Source organism: Mobula hypostoma, chromosome 11 (genome assembly GCF_963921235.1).
Source record: "Mobula hypostoma chromosome 11, sMobHyp1.1, whole genome shotgun sequence".
Taxonomy (NCBI): Eukaryota; Metazoa; Chordata; class Chondrichthyes; order Myliobatiformes; family Myliobatidae; genus Mobula; species Mobula hypostoma.
This window is the reverse complement of record NC_086107.1, coordinates 113841000-113863177: the sequence shown is the minus strand read 5'-3', so window position 1 is coordinate 113863177 and position 22178 is coordinate 113841000. Positions and strand designations below refer to the sequence as shown.

The window sequence follows — 22178 nt, the reverse complement described above, 5'->3', positions numbered from 1 at the left end:
GTGGGAATGGAACTGGACTCTCTCACGGTGGTGTCTGAAAAGAGGATGCTGTCCAAGTTGCATGCCATCTTGGACAATGTTTCCCATCCACTACATAATGTACTGGATGGGCACAGGAGTACATTCAGCCAGAGACTCATTCCACCGAGATGCAGCACAGAGCGTCATAGGAAGTCATTCCTGCCTGTGGCCATCAAACTTTACAACTCCTCCCTTGGAGGGTCAGACACCCTGAGCAAATAGGCTGGTCCTGGACTTATTTCCTGGCATAATTTACATATTACTATTTAACTATTTACGATTTTATTACTATTTATTATTTATGGTGCAACTGTAACGAAAACCAATTTCCCCCGGGATCAATAAAGTATGACTATGACTATGACTAATGGAATCAGTGAAAAACTACACACAAAAACTGACAAACCACCAAAATACAAAAGAAGTCAAACTGGGCAAATATTTAAAAAAATGCGTATTGACAACATGAGTTGTAGAGTCCTTGAAAGGGAGTCCATAGGTTGTGGGATCAGTTCATTGCTGCGCAGAGTGAAGTTATCCACGCTGGTTCAGGACACTGATGGTTCTAGGGTAACAATGGTTCCTGAGGATCTTACACCTCCACAGCAGCAAAAAGAGAGCATGTCTGGATGGTAGAGAGAATTCTTCTCCCTTTCTGTCCTGTCCTGATAAAGGGTCTCAGCCCAAAGTGCCGACTCCAGGTTTATTCCCCTCCATAGATGCTGCCTGACTCGTTGAGTTCTCCCAGCATTTTATGTGCGTTGCTCAAGGTATCCAGCGTCTGCAGAATCTCTTGCATTTAAAAAGGGTCTGAGGGACAAGTATTTCCCAAACTGGGCGGTGGGTTTATGGAATACACTGCCAGAGGTGCTGGCAGAGGCAGGCACAAACTACAATATCTAAAATACTGTTGTTAGACCACATGGATAAGAAAAGATTTAAAAAGATATCAGCAAAATATAGGTAAAAAGAATTAGTGTAGATAGACCTGACTTGCATCGCCTGTGTTCGATTTGCTGGTCATTCCTTGGCCCTGAGCTCTTCATTCCCTCACCCCTCCATAATCTTTCTCTTTCCAACTTCCCACCCCAACCAGGCTTCAGCTTACCTGCCCCAGATTTGCTCACGCTTTGCTGGCTGCTGGACTCTGTACGATTGCATCCCCCAACTCGCCCAGGGACAATTAATACATCAAAAATGCTAGAAAAATGCAAGAGGTACGCAAGGGACCACACACAAAATGCTTGGAGGAACTCAGCAGGTCAGGCAGCATCTGCGGAGGGGGAGAACAATCAGTTGACATTTCAGACCGAGACCCTTCATCAAGATGGTATGGGAAGGGAGGAAGAAGCCAGAATAAGGTGAGGAGAGGGGAGAAGTACGACCTAACAGGTGACAGGTGAGACCAGGTGAGCAGGAAGGTGGATGGGTGTCAGAGAGGAGAAGTACGACCTAACAGGTGACAGGTGAGACCAGGTGAGCGGGAAGGTGGATGGGTGTGGGAGGGGAGATGAAATGGGGGGGGGGTGATAGGAGGAAGAGGTAAAGGGCTGAAGAAGAAGGAATCTGATAGGAGAAGAGAGTAGACCGTGGAATAAAGAGAAGGAGGGGAAGATGATGGGCAGGGGAGGAAGAGAGAAGGGGTGAGAGGGGAACCAGAATGGGAAATGGGAGAAGAGGGAAGGGGGAGGGGGAGGTAAAGATTTCCAGTATTTAAAAAAAATCACTGTTCATGTTGTCATTCCCACAGTGAGGTCCTGGGATCATTCAACACACAAGTGACCTTTCAGCCCATCATGCCGATACTGGAACTTCAAGTCATCTGTCCAACCAGTTTCTTTTCATCTACCTGTCCAAGGTCCCTTCAAGCTTTATAGAGTTACAGAGGCATAAAGTCAGAGACTGGCCCTAGGGGTGGCACGGCAGCCTAACGGCTGGCATAATGCTTTGGAGTGCCAGTAGTCAATGGTTCAGTTCCCACTGGTGCCTGTAGGAGGATGCACATTCTCCCCATGACCGTTTCCTCACATGTTCCAAAGAGGCTTGTGAGTTGTGGGCATGGAAGCATGGCAGCTCTAGCCCCCAGCACAATTCCTGTTTATTTGATTTGACATACGTGTGACAAATGAAGCAAATCACATTTTTCTTTTCAGCTCCCTCTCCATGTCGACCGTCTACACTAAATTGCATTTTATTTTGCCCTTGTCCCATCGACTCTGGGATTCTGTCACTTACCCCACACACCGGCGGTGGTGCGTAGCAGCGAGCTGATCCGTTAAACCACTCGTCTTTGCGATGGGAGAAAACTAGAGCATCCGGAGGAGCACCGCAGATTGAACATGCAAACTCCACACAGACAGCGCCCAAGGTCCGGGTCGAATTTGGGTCACTGCAGCTGTGAGAAACTGTCGTGCAGCCATGTTCCCATTGAATCTGCTTTCACCAGGACTGAGAGAACATCTTAATTTCTTACCAGTAGTCCCCATCACTGATAGTAATGGTTTAATCCTTGTGCACTGATTGTATCAGCCATGTTATTAATTGTATAATTGTCCTGGCATCTCCCAGTGATTGCCCACCCATCGCAACCCTACCCATGCATACTGGCATCTCCCAGACCTTATGCACCATCCCAACTCCTCCCCGCGTGGTTTGGCATCCCCCAGACTCACTCAGCCATCCCAACACCTCCTTGTGTGTTCTTGCATCTCCTGGACTTACTCCGCTGTCCCAACCTCTCCCTATGTGTCCTGGCATCTCCCAACCCTCACTGACCCATTCCAACATCTCCCTAAGTGTCCTGGTATCTCCCAACCCTTACTGATCCATCCCAAACTCTCCCTACCTGTCCTGGCATCTCCCAGCCTTCACTCACCCCTTGCAACCCTTCTGCACGTGTCCTGGCATCTCCCAGCCCTTAGCCACCTGTCATAAACTCTCCTTTCCTGTCCAGATGCTACACCTCCATCCATCAGTGTTCTCTCAGGCAGTGTATTAGCTTTATCTGTCACATCTGCATGGAAACATCAAACATTGTGCCAACGACCAACGTAGTCAGAGTGTTGGACAGAGTGTCTGACCAATGTAGTCAGAGTGTTGCCTTGGTTCTGGCACAACATAGCACGCCCACAACCCACAACTAACCCGTTTTGGGCTTCAGATGTAAGAAGGGATGTGCTGGGATGGGAGAAGGTCCAGAAGAAGTTCGTGAGAATAAGATAAGATAACATAAGAAGTAGGAGCAGGAATCGGCCATCTGGCCCATCCAGCCTGCTCCGCCAATAAGATCATGGCTGCTCTGACCGTGGACTCATCTCCACCTATCTGTCTTTTCACCATAACCCTTACTCCCCTACTGTGCAAAAATGATTCCGGGAATGAATGAGTTAACGTATGAGGATGTTTAATAACCCTGGGCCTGCACTCACTGGAGTTTAGAAGAATGGGGAAGGGATCTCTTTGAACCTGCTGAATATTGAAAGGTTAGATAGAGAGGATGTCTCCAAACGTGGAGGAGTCTGGGACCAGAGGGCACGGCCTCAGAATAGAGGATGTCTAGTTAGAATGGAGTTGAGGAGGAATTTCTTAAGCCAGAGGGTGGTGAATCTGTGGAACTCGTTACCGCAGATGTCGAGTCATTGAGTGTATTTAAAGCAGAGGCTGATAGGTTCCTTATTAATAAGGACATCAGAGGTCACAGGGAGGAGGCAGGAGAATGGGCTTGACAGGGATAATAAATCGGCCATGATGGACTGGTGGAGGCTTTTCAATATTCAGTAGATCCCCCCTCCCAGAGAGTACAAGCCACAAGCCAACAAAAACTCCACAAATGTTAACCCTTTCATTCCCAGAATCATTCTCGTGAACCTCATCTGGACCCTCTCCAATGTCAGCACATTTCTCGTAGATAAGGGGCCCAAAACTGCTGACGATACTCCGAATGCTGTCTGACCACTGCCTTATAAAGCTTCAGCATTACATTCTCGCATTCACATTCCAGTCCTCTTGAAACGAATGCTAACATCGCATTTGCCTTCCTTACAACTTCTCAACTTGCAAATTAACCTTTAGAAAATCCTACATGAGGACTCCCAGGTCTGATTTCTGAATTTGCTTCCTGCTTAGGAAATAGTCTTTATGCCTTTATCCCTTCTAGCATAGTGCATGACCATACACTTCCCGACACTGTTCCAGCTGCCACTGCTGACAATTCATTCAGATGAAGGGTCTCAACCTGAAACACAGAATGTCCGTTCCACTCCGAGGAAGTTGCATGACCAGCTGATCTTCTCCAGCAGTTTGTGTTTAAGCTCCCCTTTGCATTCATCTCTCTCGTGGAAATACTCCCTTCCCTCTTGTATGAAGAACTATGAGAGAGTGTTCAGCACAGAGACACCCATCACCCGCTTCGTGTGCTGGTACCCCCGGTTCGGGGAGGGGAGCGTTAGTGAAGACCGGAAAGTAACAGCAGCAGTAGGCTGCGCAGTATCAATACTCCTTGTATGTTAACCCTTCCATTCCTGGAATCTTTTTGATTTGTATTTGCATAGTTTGTCTATGTTTCAACATTGGTTGTTTGTCCATCTTTGCTGTCATAGAAACTGAAAAGAGGATGCTGTCCAAGTTGCATGCCATCTTGGACAATGTCTCCCATCCACTACATAATGTACTGGTTGGGCACAGGAGTACATTCAGCCAGAGACTCATTCCACCGAGATGCAACACAGAGCGTCATAGGAAGTCATTCCTGCCTGTGGCCATCAAACTTTACAACTCCTCCCTTGGAGGGTCAGACACCCTGAGCCAATAGGCTGGTCCTGGACTTATTTCCTGGCATAATTTACATATTACTATTTAACTATTTATGGTTTTATTACTATTTAATTATTTATGGTGCAACTGTAACAAAAACCAATTTCCCCCGGGATCAATAAAGTATGACTATGACTATGACTAGAATCATTGAAAAGTACGGCACAGAACAGGCCCTTTGGCCCATCTAGTGTGTGCTGAAACATTTAAAGTGCTTACTCCCATCGACCTGCACCGGGACCATAGCCCTGCATACCCCTCCCATCCATGTACCTACCCAAACTTCTCTTAAACGTTGAAATTGAGTTTGCCCTGCACTGGCAGATTGCTCTGCATTCTCTTGACCCTCTGAGTGAAGAGGTTTCCCCTCATGTTCCCTTTAAACTTTTCACCTTTCACCCTTAACCCATGACCTCTCATTGTAGTCCCACCGAACCTCCGTGGAAAAAGCCTGCTTGCGTTGTGTCTGGTATCTCATTGAGTCATCGATCTACTATGAATGCCTGCAAGAAAATGAATCTCAGGATAGTAATATGGTGACATATATGAAGTTTGGCAATACATTTAAATTGAACTCAGCCTTTCAAACCTTTTTGCACCATTTTGATGAGTTTGGATGTGATCTTCCACCTCAGCCCCATTCCCTGCCTCATCCCAGGACCCTCAGCCTCAGGGCTTCCCAGTGAGTGCACAATCTCCCTGGGGAAGGAATTCCAAAGTTCCACGACCCTCGGACTGAAGGAACTTCCCTTAACTCAGTCCAAAGTGCCCCTCACCTTTGTGCTGCGACCTTGACCCTCGATTCCAAGGTCTCCAGCACTTCAGCTTCACCTTGGCGAACCCAGCCTTTCCCGCCCTTGACCGGGACATCTCCACTCTTCACTTGCTGGAGCTGGGTGGGGGAGGGAGGTCTCATAGGAACATACCAAACATTGAAAGACCTGGATAGAGTGGATGTGGAGGGGATATCTCCTATAAAGGAGGAGTCTAGGGGTAGAAGGCATGGCTTCAGACTAGAAAGACGTTCCTTCAGATCAGGTGAGGATGGAATTTCTTTAGCTAGTGGGTAGTGAATCTGTGGAGTTCATCGCCACAGATGGCTGCAGAGGCCAATTTACTGAGTACATTTAAAGCAGAGATTGATAGGTTCTTGATTGGCCAGGGCGATTAAGGTTATGGGGTGAGGGCAGAAGAACGGATTTGAGAGGGATAATAAATCAGCCAAAATGGAAGGCGGAGCAGACTGGACGGGCCGAATGGCCCGATTCTGCTCCCGTGTCTTCACACAAACGGGAGTTGAGGGTGACATCTCCCTTTGACCAACTGCTCCTTCGCTTTGCATTGAATTACCTACCAGCTGGAACTCCGATCTCCTCCTATAGGCCTCTTTGATACTTCCATCATTCCAGAGGGCTCTGACGGCCGGGAGAACGCTTTGGAAACGTCCCTCCACTCCAATGCTACTGCTCTCGAAAGCTGCCAGGAAGAGCCCGTGTTTCTCATTCCCGCTGTTCTCCCAAGGAAGCCCCAGCTTCTCCCTCGCGTCCACCAGGACCCGCATCCCGCTGACGATATTCCCGTAAATTATATCCCGGAATTCTTCTAGGGTGTTTCTGTCGAATTCCTTCCCGTGGATGATCCGCATCTGCTTCAGGAAGGTGCTCTTCCCACTCTCGCCCGCTCCCAGCAGGAGAATCTTCACCATCCTCCTCATGTGCGGTCGCTCCCTCGCCAGCATCTGGTCGATCCCTTTGCTCCTTCGTCGCATCTCCAGCTCGTCCCCGGAGGCGAAGCAACTCGGCAGGCAGCCGTGTTTCCAAGCACCCTCCGGCCCGGCCATCGCGCCCGGGGCGGGGGCAGGCAAGAGGGAGAAGAAAAAACTTTTGGAAAAGTTGCTACAACTTTTTTGCCTCAACTTCCTGACGCTTCGCTGCGGCGGCACTGACAATGAGATTGGAAATTAATCAGCTCGCATCATCTTGTCAGTCTAACCTGGATATTACGACTCAGATTTGTCGCCTTCTCCTGGATGTAGCGTCCCGAGTAAGAGATGGTGAGGATATGACATTGAGAGGGCCGGAGTTGAAGCAGCTGCTCGCTGTCTGTCTGACTGCCTCTCTCCCTCTCTCTGTCCGTCTCTCCTCTCTCTCTCTCCACCGCCCCCGCCGCAACCCGAGCCTCTAACTTCCTCCAGCGCTGACCCGCTTCAGCAGTTCTCCCACCGCATCTTTCTGGAAAAAGCGGTTTTCACACCCTGTCAAACAGGACACTTCCTTCATCATCTCAGCCTCCGGGATATGGGCGGGCGGGAAGTTCGGAAAGTCAGCGTAAACCTACAGCTACTGGGAGTCTGTCAGGAGCTGCTCGAGGAGAGAGGGAGGGAGGGAAGGAGGGAGGGGCAGAGGGAAGGAAGGGAGGGAGATGAGAAAGAGGAGAGAGAGAAAGAGAGGGGAGAACGAGTGGGAGAGATAGGGGAGAGGGAGGGGAGGAAGGGGGAGAGAAAGGGTGGAAGGGAGGGGGAGTAGAGGGCGAGGGAGAGGAAAAGGGAGAGAGGGGGGAGACGGAAAGGAGAGACAGACAGAGAAAGAAAGGAAGAGAAAGAGGGAGTGAGAGAGGGAGAGTGAGAGTGAGAGAGAGAAACAGAGAGAGAGAGAACAGAGTACCCTTACATGGTGGAGTGAGTAAGAGGAATCAATGGAGGAGAAATGGGAGAGGTTGTGGGGTGGGGTTTAGTCTGGACATCACTGTGTGAAAGTGTGGGAGGGAGGGACAGAAACCCCTCATCACAGTTAAACAGAGTGTTCCCTGCAGGAGCACAGACAGAGTGCAGTGGCGGGGGGGGGGGGGTCTCCCTACAGCTGTCCTGACCCCAGCTGGGCAGCCCCCTGTGTTGCACATTTTCTATCATCCTCTGGTCTTTGTGCATGTGGAATGGTGCTGTGGGTCATCAGTGCCGATGATAGATGAGGCAGTAGGAATGGTTAGAGTGGGCACGTGGCCAAGTGGTTAAGGCATTGGACTAGCGACCTGAAGGTCATGAGTTCGAGCCCCAGCCGAGGCAACATGTGTGTCCTTGAGCAAGGCACTTAATCACACAGTGCTCTGCGACGACACTGGTGCCAAACTGTATGGGTCCTAATGCCCTTCCCTTGGACAACATTGGTGTCATGGAGAGGGGAGACTTGCAGCATGGGCAACTGCTGGTCTTCCATACAACCTTGCCCAGGCCTGCACCCTGGAGAGTGAAGACTTTCCAGGCGCAGATCCATGGCCTCGCAAGACTAACGGATGCCTTTTACTTTAGGTATGGTTAGAGTGCCAGAGTAGAGATTAGACCTTCACACATCGGCAGGGAAACATACAACAAAGTTCAATATTATTTAATGTAATTTCCTGTACACAAATGTAAAGGAGACCTAATGAATCACAAAAAACACATTAAGATAAAGAACATCATAATAAAAACACATTAAACATAAATACATAAGATACACACAGATTGATTGTACGTCCATAAAGTGATGCTGGGCACAGGAGTGTCTGGACATAAGGTGACTGACAGAAAATGATAAAGTGAACAACACACACAAAATGCTGGAGGAACTCGGCAGGCCAGACAGCATCTATGGAAAAGAGTACAGTCGACATTTTACAGCAAGACCCTTCAGCAGGACAGTGAATTCTGCTGGAGGTTCTCGGCCTGAAACATCGACTATACTTTTTTCCATGGACACTGCCTGGCCTGCTGAGTTCCTCCAGCATTTTGTGTGTGTTGCTTGGATTTCCAGCATCTGCAGATTTTCTCTCATTAGTGTGTTACGTACCCCGTAACTGGGTTGCCAAACCAGCAGAAATGGATCACTCAGTTGGAGTCTGGAGTACTAGAACTAAGAAAGTTTTATTACAGAAACAAGCAACACAGTAATCGAAAGGATAATAAATGCAACAATTCAACAATGATAACCACACATGTGCACAGAATTAAGATAACAGCATCAATCAAGCTCTATCGTTGTCTAGGGGTAAATGACCAATTTCAAAATGACTCAAAGTTCAGTCCAGTTTGTAGTTCAGTTCGCAGTAATCGTTGCCATGGCGGTGGACAACGTGGGGGAAGAGAGACATAGAATAGGAACAACTGATCATTCAGAACACTGCTTCACTCACAGACCAGCGAGATGGCTCACAAACAGCATTTGGGCGGGTCCTTGGTGATGTCACCTGAGGTCACCGACTGTGACCCCTCCTCCAGATGCGGTCGATCCTCTGCAGTGAACCCGGCACCCAGGCAAGGGCGGACACACACCGGGTTCCCGCTGATCGTACCTTTCCACCCTGGGCGTTGTCCGGTACTTCTCACCACTCGTGAGAGGCGCACCGCTTCCAGGGTCTCGTTACCTCGGGTGGCGTGTGTGTCTGTCTTAGCGAACCTGTCCCTTTTTATCCCCCTGCTGGGGTATCGCCTGTCCATCACTTCAAACAGTTCAGGGTTCAAAGGGGGGAGCCGCTCCAGACAGCTCTTCCTCCCACATCCCTTCATTACACATCTCCAGACGCTGCTCCATTGTTCCTTATCTCTCCTTCCCCTGAGGGCAGGTGGCAGACCAACTGCTGATGCCACTGATGCTAGCCCAGGCCAGCAAACATCTTAATTTTATGTGTATTCTCGTAACAAGTGGTAAAGAAAAGGTGGTTGGGGGTGTGGGGGGCAACATTCCTCTATTTTTTTAACAGCTGCGTGGACCAACCATTGCTCTGACCAGGAAATTTTTTCACAGCCTGAAAACTGTGTGGCACTTTAATAAAACATTAGTAAAAGAAAATTCCAACTGCGTGGCAACAAAGGCTATGTGCATGGGAGCATTTCAGTTACCGCGTGGCCGCGCAGCGCCACAGAGGGGGGATCAGTGGCGGTGAGGTGGGTTAGTGGGTGGAGGTGTTGTCTATGTACATCACAGTTTGTGCTTCATAGGATTGCTTTTATATTTATTCTGTTTGTTTTGTTTTGACAGTGTATCAATGGGACAGGGACCGGGTCTTTGAATGAGGAACAACCTGAGGTTTGGACAATTTAAACGCAGGGCTGGATGGATTGAAAAGGCAGGGTGTCAGGACTGGAGGCGACGGCTGGCCCAGATCTGCCTGCAGCTCTGCGATGTTTGCTCCGCTCTTCGCTACACTGAGGCCAAAGCTGCGGGCCCGCTCTGGGCCTTGTGTCTGCGAGCTCCGCGACGTTCTGCCCTGGGCCTTGTGTCTGCAAGCTCCGCGACGTTCTGCCCTGGGCCTTGTGTCTGCGAGCTCTATGACGTTCTGCTCTGGGCCTTGTGTCTGCGAGCTCCGTGACGTTCTGCCCTGGGCCTTGTGTCTGCAAGCTCCGCGACGTTCTGCCCTGGGCCTTGTGTCTGCGAGCTCTATGACGTTCTGCTCTGGGCCTTGTGTCTGCGAGCTCCGTGACGTTCTGCCCTGGGCCTTGTGTCTGCGAGCTCCGTGACGTTCTGCCCTGGGCCTTGTGTCTGCGAGCTCCGTGACGTTCTGCTCTGGGTCTTGTGTCTGCGAGCTCCGTGACGTTCTGCCCTGGGCCTTGTGTCTGCGAGCTCCGCGACGTTCTGCCCTGGGTCTTGTGTCTGTGAGCTCCATGACGTTCTGCTCCGCCGTGTGATGAACTGAGGCTGAGGCTGTGGCCTGCTCCAGGCTTCATGTCTATGGACTCTCTTTCATTCTGAACGCTGTTTGCTCATTTTTATTGTTTGCACAATGTGTACGTGAGTCTTGGAGGAAGTCGTATCTTATGCACCCATATGTTCCACTCGCTGGTAGTTCAGTAGATGGAATGTGGAGAGTGAAGGGAATTGATAAGCACAAGTTCCTGTTGTAGGCTCCCTGCTGCTAAAACGTCTGCCCTGGAAAGGCAGCTGCCTTGAGATACAAGGGCCAAAAATTACTGTAAGTTACAATAAAAAAATGATTACAGTACCGTGCAAAAATCTTAGGCACATGTATAGTTAGGGTGCCTAAGACAGTACTGTATATTGGTTAAAGTAGGAAGGTGGTTGGGAAACAGGAATAAGGGTACTTAGCTTTGTGTTGGCTCAGTAGTATTGTATTATTTGGCAACTGGGAAGACGTACAATGTAAAGGGGAATAGTGAGATAGTGTACATGGGTTCATGGACCGTTTAGAAATCTGACGGCAAAAGGGAAGAAGCTGTTCCTAAAGTGTGCATTATTATTAAATTAAAGAGCCAAGGAAGATTGAAATCAGTGAGGCGAGTGTGGAAGGCAAACGAGAGTTCAGCGCCGTCTACCAGCCTCTCGCCGCTACTGAAGGAAGTTTGTGTGTGACTGTCTCTCTCTCTCTCTCTCTCTCTCTCTCTGTCTCTCTCTCTCTCTACTGCCAGAGGAAGGTGCCTGTGTCTGACGGTCTCTTTCTCCCGCGATGCTGTTGGAAGATTTGGGTCTTGAGCAAGGTGTAATCGACACGGTCTGTAGATCATGTTAAGATGTGCGTCTGGTTTCTGGTCACTCCTTTTTTTGTTGCTATTGGGCGATTTTGAATTGGGGCACTCTGCAGATAATGAGCATTGAGCTGAAACTGGATGTGCCCAGACCCCTTCCATTTTGTGTTTTATCTTCTGTGATTGTTGCTCATATTTTTGCTGTTGTTTGTGCGATTTGTGTTTTTGGTCATTGGTAGGGGTTTGATGTTTTTCTTTGAATCAGTCTTATAGTTTTCTTTGTTTCATTACTGACTGTGGGAAGGCGAATCTCAGGGTTTTATACTGCATTCACACTTTGATAATAAATGTGCTTTAAATCTTTGTCGAGGCACATGTCCTATCTTGTGAAGTTAGCTCTGGCAGACTGGGCAGATGAGGTCTGATAGCCAGGAAAGAGGTTCAGTGATGCTCCTTGGAGACAGAAGGGCATGGCAAGGCACAGAAATAGTCGCGGTCACCTAGGGAAGATCGCAGTTTGTAATGACTGCTTGTACCGCTGAAGCTGGACCTCCGAGGTCGAGAGGATGGAACTGTCCCAGTACAACATCTTTCTCCACTTCAAAGTCTCATCTGTCCAGGTCTCCTGCCATTGTTGGGTATGATGGACAACCAACCGCAGCCCCAGTAGAATAGCACTTAGCATAACACTACCACAGCGCTAGCAACCCGGCTACAATCCCGCTGCTGTCTGGACGGAGTTTGTACGTTCTCCGGTGACCGAATGGGTCCAAAGACCTACTGCTCACTGGGTCACAAGGGTGTAAGTGGACATCACTGGCTCTCTGGGCAGGAAGAAACTGTTACTGTGCTTTTCTCTAAATGACAATGGCTGACAGAATGCTGGCCTTCGGGCTGGTAACAAGGATAGAAGCAATGATCTTCAGCCTTGGCTGGAGAGCACCGAGACAGTACAGCTTGGGAAGGAGACACCGACCACGGATCGAACGTCAATCAGGATGTCTCCTTTACTGTCCAAGGGCTACCCACCATCCCAGCCATACTCTCTTCTTGCTGCTGCCATCATAGTCAAAGATCAAAGATCAAAGTAAATTTCATTATCAGAGTGCATATATGTCACCACATACAACCCTGAGATTCATTTTCCTGTGGGCATACTCAGCAAATCTATAGAATAGTAACTATAACAGGATCCATGAAAGATCAACCAGAGTGCAGAAGACAACAAACTGTGCAAATGCAAATATAAATAAATAGCAATAAATAACGAGAACGCGAGATAATGAGATAAAGAGTCCTTAAAGTGAGATCATTGGTTGTGGGAACATCTCAATGATGGGCAAGTGAGTATAGTTATCCCCTTTTGCTTAAGAGCCTGATGGTTGAGGGGTAGTAACTGTTCTTGAACCTGGTGGTGTGAATCCTGAGGCTCCTGTACCTTCTACCTGATGGCAGCAGCAAGAAGAGAGCATGGCCTGGGTGTGGGGATCTCTGATGATGGATGCTACTTTCCTACGACAGCATTTCAAGATGTGCTCAGTGGTTGGGTGGGCTTTACCCGTGATGTACTGGGCCGAGTCCACTACTCGTTGCAGGTATTGGTGTTTCCATACCAGGCCGTGATGCAGCCAGTCAATACACTCTCAAGAAAGAGGTACAGGAGCCTCAGGACCCACACGACCAGGTTCAGCAAAGTTAGTACAATCAACAATCAGGCTCTTGAACAAAAGGGGATAACTTCACTCAGCTTCACTCGTCCCTTCACTGAACTGTTCTCACAAACTATGGGCTCACTTTTAAGGACTCTTCATCTCATTCTCAATATTTATTGCTATTTATTTATTAATTATTATTTCTTTTTTTCACTTTCTTTTTATATTTGCACAGTTTGTTGTCTTCTGTACATCAGTTGTCTGTCGGTCCTGTTGGGTGCAGTCTTTCATTGATTCTATTCTTTCTTGTTTCTACTGTGAATGCCTGCAAAAAATGAATCTCAAGGTTGTATATGGTGACATATATATATATACTTTGATAATAAATTTACTTTGAACTTTGAAGTTATGAGACGAGACAGCACGTGTGATGTTAAATGTTCTGGAATGTGGAAGTTTAAGAAATGAACTCATGAGGTAAATAGATTCCTGACAAAGTGGGAAGTCAGCACGTATGCTCCAGCCCACACTGACACATCGATTTCTGAGATTACAAATTCACATAAACCAGTTGCTTCCCATGTGTACTTCACTCGAAACTTCTTGAAATTCCTTCTTTAGCACTGAGCTCAGTGCTCTAAATTCACCTCTTAGACCATAACATCACAAGACATTGGATCAGAATCTGGCCATTCGACCCATCAAACTGCTCTGCCTTTCCATCATAGCTAATTTAATATTCCTTTCAAACCCATTCTCTGACTTTCTCCCCACAACCCTTGACACTCTGACTAACAAAGAACCTATCAAACTCCGCTCTAAATATGCCCAGTGACGACCTCCGCAGTTATCTGTTGCAATGAATTTCACCGATTCACCACCCTCTGGTTAAAGAAATTCCTCCTCATCTCCGTCCTAAAGGGACGTCCTTGTGTTCTGAGGCTGTTCTCGTTGGTCCTAGGCTCCCCCAGTGTAGAAAACAGGCTCTCCACATCCACTTTATCTTGGTGTTTCAATACTCAATAGGTTTTCAATATTCAATATTCAATACAAATTGACATTAAACTGGACTGGTCTAAGAACACTGAGGCTGTCTACAAGAAGGGTCAGAGCCGTCTCTATTTCCTGAGGAGACTGAGGTCCTTTAACATCTGTCGGACGACGCTGAGGATGTTCTACGAGTCTGTGGTGGCTGGTACAATCATGTTTGCTGTTGTGTGCTGGGGCAGCAGGCTGAGGGTAGCAGACACCAACAGAATCAACAAACTCATTCGTAAGGCCAGTGATGTTGTGGGGATGGAACTGGACTCTCTGACGGTGGTGTCTGAAAAGAGGATGCTGTCCAAGTTGGATGCCATCTTGGACAATGTCTCCCATCCACTACATAATGTACTGGTTGGGCACAGGAGTACATTCAGCCAGAGACTCATTCCACCGAGATGCAGCACAGAGCGTCATAGGAAGTCATTCCTGCCTGTGGCCATCAAACTTTACAACTCCCCCCTTGGAGGGTCAGACACCCTGAGCCTGGTCCTGGATTTATTTCATAATTTACTGGCATAATTTACATATTGCTATTTAACTATTTATGGTTCTATTATTATTTATTATTTATGGTGCAACTGTAATGAAAACCAATTTCCCCCTGAGATCAATAAAGTATGACTATGACTATGACTATGTTTCAATGAGATCCCTCCCTCATTCTTCTAAACTCCAGCAAGTACAGATTTGGAGCCATCAAACATTCCCCAATGGTCAACCCAATCATTCTGAGATCACTCTCATGAACCTCCTCTGGACTCTCTCCAATGCCAACGCATCCCTTCTTAGATAAGGGGCCCAAAACTGTTTACAATACTCCAAGTGCGGTCTGACCAATGCCTTATAAAGTGTCGGCCTGTGCCTTCCCTCTGCCTGTGTGTTTTGGAGGAAGTCATATCTTGTTCACCCATATGTTCCTCTTGCTGATGGTTCAAGGGGTGGAACGTGGAGAGATGATAAGCATAAGTTCCTCCTGTAGCTCCAACGTCTGCCTTGAGATACAAGGGCCTTCACCGATTAGCCCTTCGCTTGGCAGGAAAGCTGAGCCCTCAGCACAGACAGGGGCCCCTCCTATCCCTTCCACATCTCTTTCAGCTCCGACCATCTGGCAGAAGGTACCACAGTATAAGAACAAGGACTGTCAGACTGGGTTACAGTTTCTTTCCCCAGACTGTGAGACTCCTGAACACCCTGCTACCAGCCAGTTCACGTTACTTATGACGGTCGCAGAGGCATTGTACTGTTGAATATTTCACTGCATGTCCTATATGCACTTTATGTCAACTTGTAATCTATAGAATACCTTTTTGTCTGTTAGTATTATTTTATTTTTAAAATTTTATTTAGAGATACAGAGCAGAACAGGCCTCTTCCGGCCTAACGAGCCATCCTGCCCACTTAGTTAACCCTAGCCTAATCACAGAACAATTTACAATCACCAATTAACCGATGAACACCTCGGTCTTTGGATTGTCGGAGGAAACTGGAGCACTGGGAAGAAACCCACATGGTTCACTGGGAGAATGTGGAAACTGCTGGGATTGAATTCCGATCTCTGGAATGCCCCAAGCTTAACCGCTGTCATGCTAACCGTTATGACACCGTGGCGTGTGTGATATATGTACTCGGTTTTGCACCTTGGTCCCATGCTTTCGTTTAGCTGTATTCAGCCATACAGCTGAATGACAATACACTTGAACTGGACAGCCGATATATTTCGGTGTTGGAGTTGCTCCGTGGCTGGTGAGGAAACAGATCTGTCAAGCTCGGTGGCTGCAGAGACCTGTGACTCTGACAGGTTCTGTGGGCTTGTCAGGGAAGATTTCTTGTGGGCCAGTCACAAAAATGACTGAGTACCCGAGCGAGCGGAAATAGACAATAGACAATAGGTGCAGGAGTAGGCCATTCAGCCCTTCGAGCCAGCACCGCCATTCACTGTGATCATGGCTGATCATCCACAATCAGTATCCAGTTCCTGCCTTATCCCCATAACCTTTGATTCCGCTATCTTTAAGAATTCTATCCATCTCTTTCTTGAAAGCATCCAGAGACTTGGCCTCCACAGCCTTCTGGGGCAGAGCATTCCATATATCCACCACTCACTGGGTGAAAAAGTTTTTTCTCAACTCCGTTCTAAATGGCCTACCCCTAATTCTTAAACTGTGGCCTCTGGTTCTGGACTTACCCATCAGTGGGAACATGCTTCCTGCCTCCAGCACATCCAATCCCTTAATAATCTTGTATGTTTCAATAAGACCCCCTCTCAGCCTTCTAAATTCCAGAGTACACAAGCCCAGTCGCTCCAATCTTTCAATATATGACAGTCCCGCCATCCCGGGAATTAACCTTGTGAACCTATGCTGCACTCCCTCAATAGCAAGAATGTCCTTCCTCAAATTTGGAGACCAAAACTGCACACAGTACTCCAGGTGTGGTCCCAGCAGGGCCCTGTACAGCTGCAGAAGGACCTCTTTGCTCTTATACTCAATTCCCCTTGTTATGAAGGCCAGCAGGCCATTAGCTTTCTTCACTGCCTGCTGTACTTGCATGCTTGCTTTCAGTGACTGATGTACAAGAACACTTAGATCTCGTTGTGCTTCCCCTTTTCCTAACTTGACTCCATTTAGATAATAATCTGCCTTCCTATTCTTACCACCAAAGTGGATAACCTCACATTTATCCACATTAAACTGCGTCTGCCATGCATCTGCCCACTCACCCAGCCTGTCCAAGTCACCCTGCATTCTCATAACATCCTCCTCACATTTCACACTGCCACCCAGCTTTGTGTCATCAGCAAATTTGCTAATGTTACTTTTAATTCCCTCATCTAAATCATTAATATATATTGTAAACAGCTGCGGTCCCAGCACTGAACCCTACGGTACCCCACTGGTCACCGCCTGCCATTCCGAAAGGGACCGTTAATCACTACTCTTTGTTTTCTGTCAGCCAGCCAATTTTCAATCCACGTCAGTACTCTGCCCCCAATACCATGTGCCCTAAATCTGATGGCCGCTACAGCCGCTCATTTGCGGGCCCGTAGTGGAGCTTCCTGAGCCTGTGAGAGAGTTCAGAAGGCCAGACACAGAGACAAGATGGCCACTAACAGAGGAGGGGTCCTGTAGTCTAGTGGCGGAGGGGCTCTGTGGTCCTACAACAGAGGAGCTGCAGGACGGGATGGAGAACTCTGTGTTCCAACTACAGGGGAGGGGCTTATAGTCCTGTGACTGAGGGAATCTGTGGATCAGTGATGGGGAGGGAGAGACCTGTGGACCAGTGACAGGGGAGTGCGGCTTACATGGAATGCCCTTCCAGTCGGATCACAATCAGGTTAGTCCGTTGACGTGCTGTGTGCTGGCTCTGAGGGGGCCATGCTCACTGTGATTTTTAGTCCCAAGCACAATGGTCAGAGGTGATTTGGGGATCTGACGGGGTGAAAAGTTTGCCTCAGCATCAGCAGTTAGCACCCATCGCCGTCCTGGAACCCCCTCATACGGATGGCATTTGTGCTCGGATTTAGGACATGTACATCCGGAAACAGTGAAATGCGCCGTTTGTGTTAACGACCAACACAGCCTACGGATGTGCTGGAGCCGAGGCTGCAAACGTCACCACAGATTTCAGCGCCAACATCCCATTCCCACTGTGCTCAGGAAGACAACACAGAACACAACAAGCAACAAAACAACCACAAAACAGACCCCTTCCCCCCCCCACACACAGACACTGACGCACAGACACACACACACAGTCACACACACACACAGAAACACACACACACACACACACACACACACACACACACAGACACACACACACAGACACTGACGCACAGACAGACACACATACACACACACACACACACACACACACACACACACACAGACACTGACGCACAGACAGACACACACACACACACACACACACACACACACACACACAGAAACACACACACACACACACGCGTGTGCCTCTGGGACACCAGTCTCCAAGCTTCGGCCATTGGGCTCTGACTTCCGGACTTCCAGGTGACCTTCATGCTTTGACCTTCGGTATTGATCCCTGGACTGGCCAAGTATGGGACCCCGAGTATGGGACCCCGAGTGTGGGACCCCGAGTATGGGACCCCGAGTGTGGGACTGGCTGAGTATGGGACCCCGAGTGTGGGACCCCGAGTATGGGACTGGCCGAGTATGGGACCCCGAGTGTGGGACCCCGAGTATGGGACCCCGAGTGTGGGACCCCGAGTATGGGACTGGCTGAGTATGGGACCCCGAGTGTGGGACTGGCTGAGTATGGGACCCCGAGTGTGGGACCCCGAGTATGGGACCCCGAGTGTGGGACCCCAAGTATGGGACCCCGAGTGTGGGACTGGCTGAGTATGGGACCCCGCGTATGGGACCCCGAGTGTGGGACCCCGAGTGTGGGACTCCCAGCATGGGACTCCGAGTATGGGACCCCGAGTATGGGACTGGCAGAGTATGGGACCCCAAGTATGGGACTGGCAGAGTATGGGACCCCGAGTATGGGACCCCGAGTATGGGATTGGCTGAGTATGGGACCCCGAGTATGGAACTGGCTGAGTATGGGACCCCGAGTATGGGACTGGCTGAGTATGGGACCCCGAGCTCCAGGCTCTCTAACTCACCAGCCCTCATGCCTCATGCTCCCGTCACGAGATAACAGACACCGACATGTCGGCACCACAGCTAAAGAACCCACTCACGTTCTCTGCCAGAACTCATTTGTGAATGCCCCCCCACCACTTGATTTCAGTGCAGGGAACTTCCGTGATCAGCTCTCTGCAGAGTACCTTTGGGATTGTAGGAAGTTTGGGAGACGTATTGCAGCCAATCCACCTTGTCTCTGCTGTGTGGTTACTGAACATCCTGAACTCCAAGGAAAACTTCACAGGGAAAACTAAACCTCCCCATGAAGTCTGCGGCTATCAGTCAATCTCGCTGGAGGAACTCAGCGCGTCGAGCAGCATCTGTATGAAAAAAATTAACCTTTGATGTGCCTCCTGTTAGCACGGAGGGGAGAAAATTCAAAAATCAGAAGTGCAAAGAGACTTGGGAATCCTCGTGCAGGGTTCCCTAAAGGCTAATTTGCAGGTTGAGTTGGTGGTGAGAAAGGCAAATGCAATGTTAGCATCCACTCCGAGAGGACTGAAACATGACAGCAAGGATGTAATGTTGAGGCTTTATAAGGCATTGGTCAGACTACATTTGGAGTATTGTGAGAAGATTTGGGCCCCTTATGTAAGAAAGGATGTGCTGGCATTGGAGAAGGTCCAGAGGAGGTTCACACAAATGAGTCTGGCTAACGTATGTGGAGCGCTTGATGGCTCTGGGCCTGTACTGGCTGGAGTTTAGAAGAATGAGGGGGGATCTCATTGAAACCTATCAAATATTGAAAGGCCTAGACAGACTGGACATGGAGAGGATGCTTCCTGTAGTGGGGGAGTCTAGGACCAGTATGCACAATCTTAGAATAGAGGGACGGCCCTTTGGAACAGACACGAGGAGGAATTTCTTTAGCCAGAGGATAGTTGATCTGTGGAATTCATTGCCACAGGTGGCTGTGGAGGCCAAGTCATTGGGGTATATTTAAAGCAAGGGTTGATAGGTTCCTGATTAATCAGGGTGAAAAAGGTTACAGGGAGAAGGCAGGAGAAGGGAGTTGGAGAGATAATAAATCAGCCATGATTGAATGATGGAGCAGACTCGATGGGCCAAATGGCCTAATTCTGCTCCCATGTCTTATGGTTTTACAGACGTTTTGCAGGGTTTTGGTCTGGTACCTCAGTAATTCCTTTCCTCACACAGATGCTGCTCGACCCCTTGTATATCTCCAACAGTTTGTTCATTGTTCCAGTTTGCAGTACCTACTCTTGTGTCTGTCTACGACTACAGTTTGTCGAAACCCATTTACCCCTGAGGGTAATGAACTAATGAGGTGTGTGGGGTGTCCAGAGAGGGTCACACCTCTGGTGAAGGGGCTCACTCAGCAGACCCCAGCGGACACTCTTCGCTTGCCTGCGACTGTTTGCTTGCAACAGCGGCCGCAGCCCAGCACAAGGCTTCAAATGGTGGGTTAAACCAGGTGAGGGTAGCCGGTGGGGCCTCGTACTCGGGTGAGACGGGGACACGCCTGTCCTGGCACGCGAAGTCAGCTCTGACGGACTGGGCGGATGAGATCAACGGAGAGGTCAAACGGCCAGGAAGGCGGTTCTGCAATGCTCCGTGGAGAGCGAAGGGCAGTGGAAGAAGTCATGGTCACCCACTGGAACCAAGAAAGACCCCGGTTGTGACACCACTCGCACCACTGGACCTGGGCTTCTGATGTCAAGAGGGTGGAACTGCCTCAGGGCAACGGCCTTTCCACTTTAAAAATCTCCCGCACAGGTTTCCTGTCATCGCAGGACATAACGAACAACCACCAATCAAATAATAACACTGATAATATAATTAAATTTGATAAATAGTTGAACAGAATCAAAAATAAGATGTATTTACAATATATTTAACAAAATCTGTCTTTAAAACTTTCTTCCAGTCCATGTCTTTCTCTCACAGACCCACGTAGACATTTTCCACCAAAAATCCATACTCATCATTGAAATTGCCATGGGCACGTCCGGAGCGTTGAATTCAGTTTTAGTTGCCCCATTATAGGAAAGATGTGGAGACTTTGGAGAAGGGGAGGAAGAGGTTTACCAGGACGCTGCCTGGATTTCAGGGCATGTGCTGTAACGAGAGGCTGTGTTGTTTTCTCCGGGGTGTTGGAGGCTGAGGGGAGACCTGATAGAAGTTTAGAAGATTTTGAGAGGCAGAGTTAGAAGAGACAGCTGGTACTTTTTACCCAGGGTTGAAATGTCTAACATTGAAGAATGTGCACTAAAGGTGAGAGGAGTAGGTTCAAAGGAGATGTGTGGCTCAAGTTACTTATACGGAGAGTGGTGGGTACATGGAATGTGCCAGGGGTAGTGTAGGCAAATAAGATGGAGGCGTTTAAGAGATATTTAGAGAGGTACTGGAATGTACCCTCCCTTCCTCGATTCCTGACTCTGACCTTTTACTTGCCTATTACTTTCCCCTCGGCCCCCTCCTCCTTCCCTTTCTCCTATGATCTACTCCCCTCTGCTTATCCCTTCTTCTCCAGCCCTTACATCTCCCTACCACCCACCCAGTTTCACCTATCACCTTCAATCTAGCCTCCTTCCCCTCCCCACACCTTTTTATTCTCTTTCCCCTTCGTTTCCAGTCCCGATGAAGGGCCTCAGCCTGAAACATCGACTATTTACTCTTCTCCATAGATGCTGCCTGTCCCGCTGAGTTTCTCCAGCATTTCGTGGGCATTTCCCGCATCTGCAGACTGTCTCGTGTTTATTATCTGCTTCTCTCCTGCTTATCAGTATCCTGAACTCCTTTTGAACTAAAGTTATCAGTAACTTTGAAATATTATTTAACAAAGAGAAATAAACTGTTAAAATTTTAACACAAAGCAAAACGTCGTAGATATTGGAAATCGGAACTAGAAAGAGAAAACACTCAAAACACTCGGCAGGTTGGGAGAACGCACCCGTGTATGACATGCCACATTCAATGGAAAGGGTTAGTGGAGGGTGAGAAAAGGAGCTACTTCCCCTTTCTCGATGAGGAAAGGGTGAGTGAACAAGGGCTTTTCTCTTTGGAATAAAGGAGGATGAGAGATGTGTAAGATGATAAGAGGCATAGATCCAGTGGACAAACAGAGACATTTTCCCTGGTGGAAATGGCTAATACAAAGGGTCATAACTTTAAGGTGTTTGAGGAAAGTGTCGGGGGGGGGGTGATATTAAAGGTAGTTTTTTTTACACAGTATGGTGTATGCTGCCAGGAGTGGTGGTAGAGGAAGATAATATATCTAAGTCTCTTAATATCTCTTAGATAGGCACATAGATAAAATAAAAATGGAGGACTACATAGGAGAGAAGGGTCAAATGGATCTTGGACAACACACATCAAAGTTGCTGGTGAACGCAGCAGGCCAGGCAGCATCTCTAAGAAGAGGTACAGTCAACGTTTCGGGCCGAGACCCTTCGTCAGGACTAACTGAAAATCTCTTACTATCTCCTTTCAGTTCGTCCTGACGAAGGGTCTCGGCCTGAAACGTCGACTGTACCTCTTCCTAGAGGTGCTGCCTGGCCT

General features: G+C 48.5%; 1 protein-coding gene across 1 annotated transcript in view; it reads right to left on the bottom strand.

The window, feature by feature from the left end:
• The window catches only part of LOC134354136 (guanine nucleotide-binding protein subunit alpha-12-like), a 33626-nt gene extending 26359 nt beyond the window's left edge, over nt 1–7267 (bottom strand). Inside the window, exon 1 of the mRNA XM_063062938.1 lies at nt 6188–7267. Coding sequence (XP_062919008.1) covers nt 6188–6673 — 486 coding nt within the window. The 5' untranslated portion in view covers nt 6674–7267. The remainder of the gene's footprint in view (nt 1–6187) is intronic.
• Nucleotides 7268–22178: the final 14911 nt, after the last annotated feature.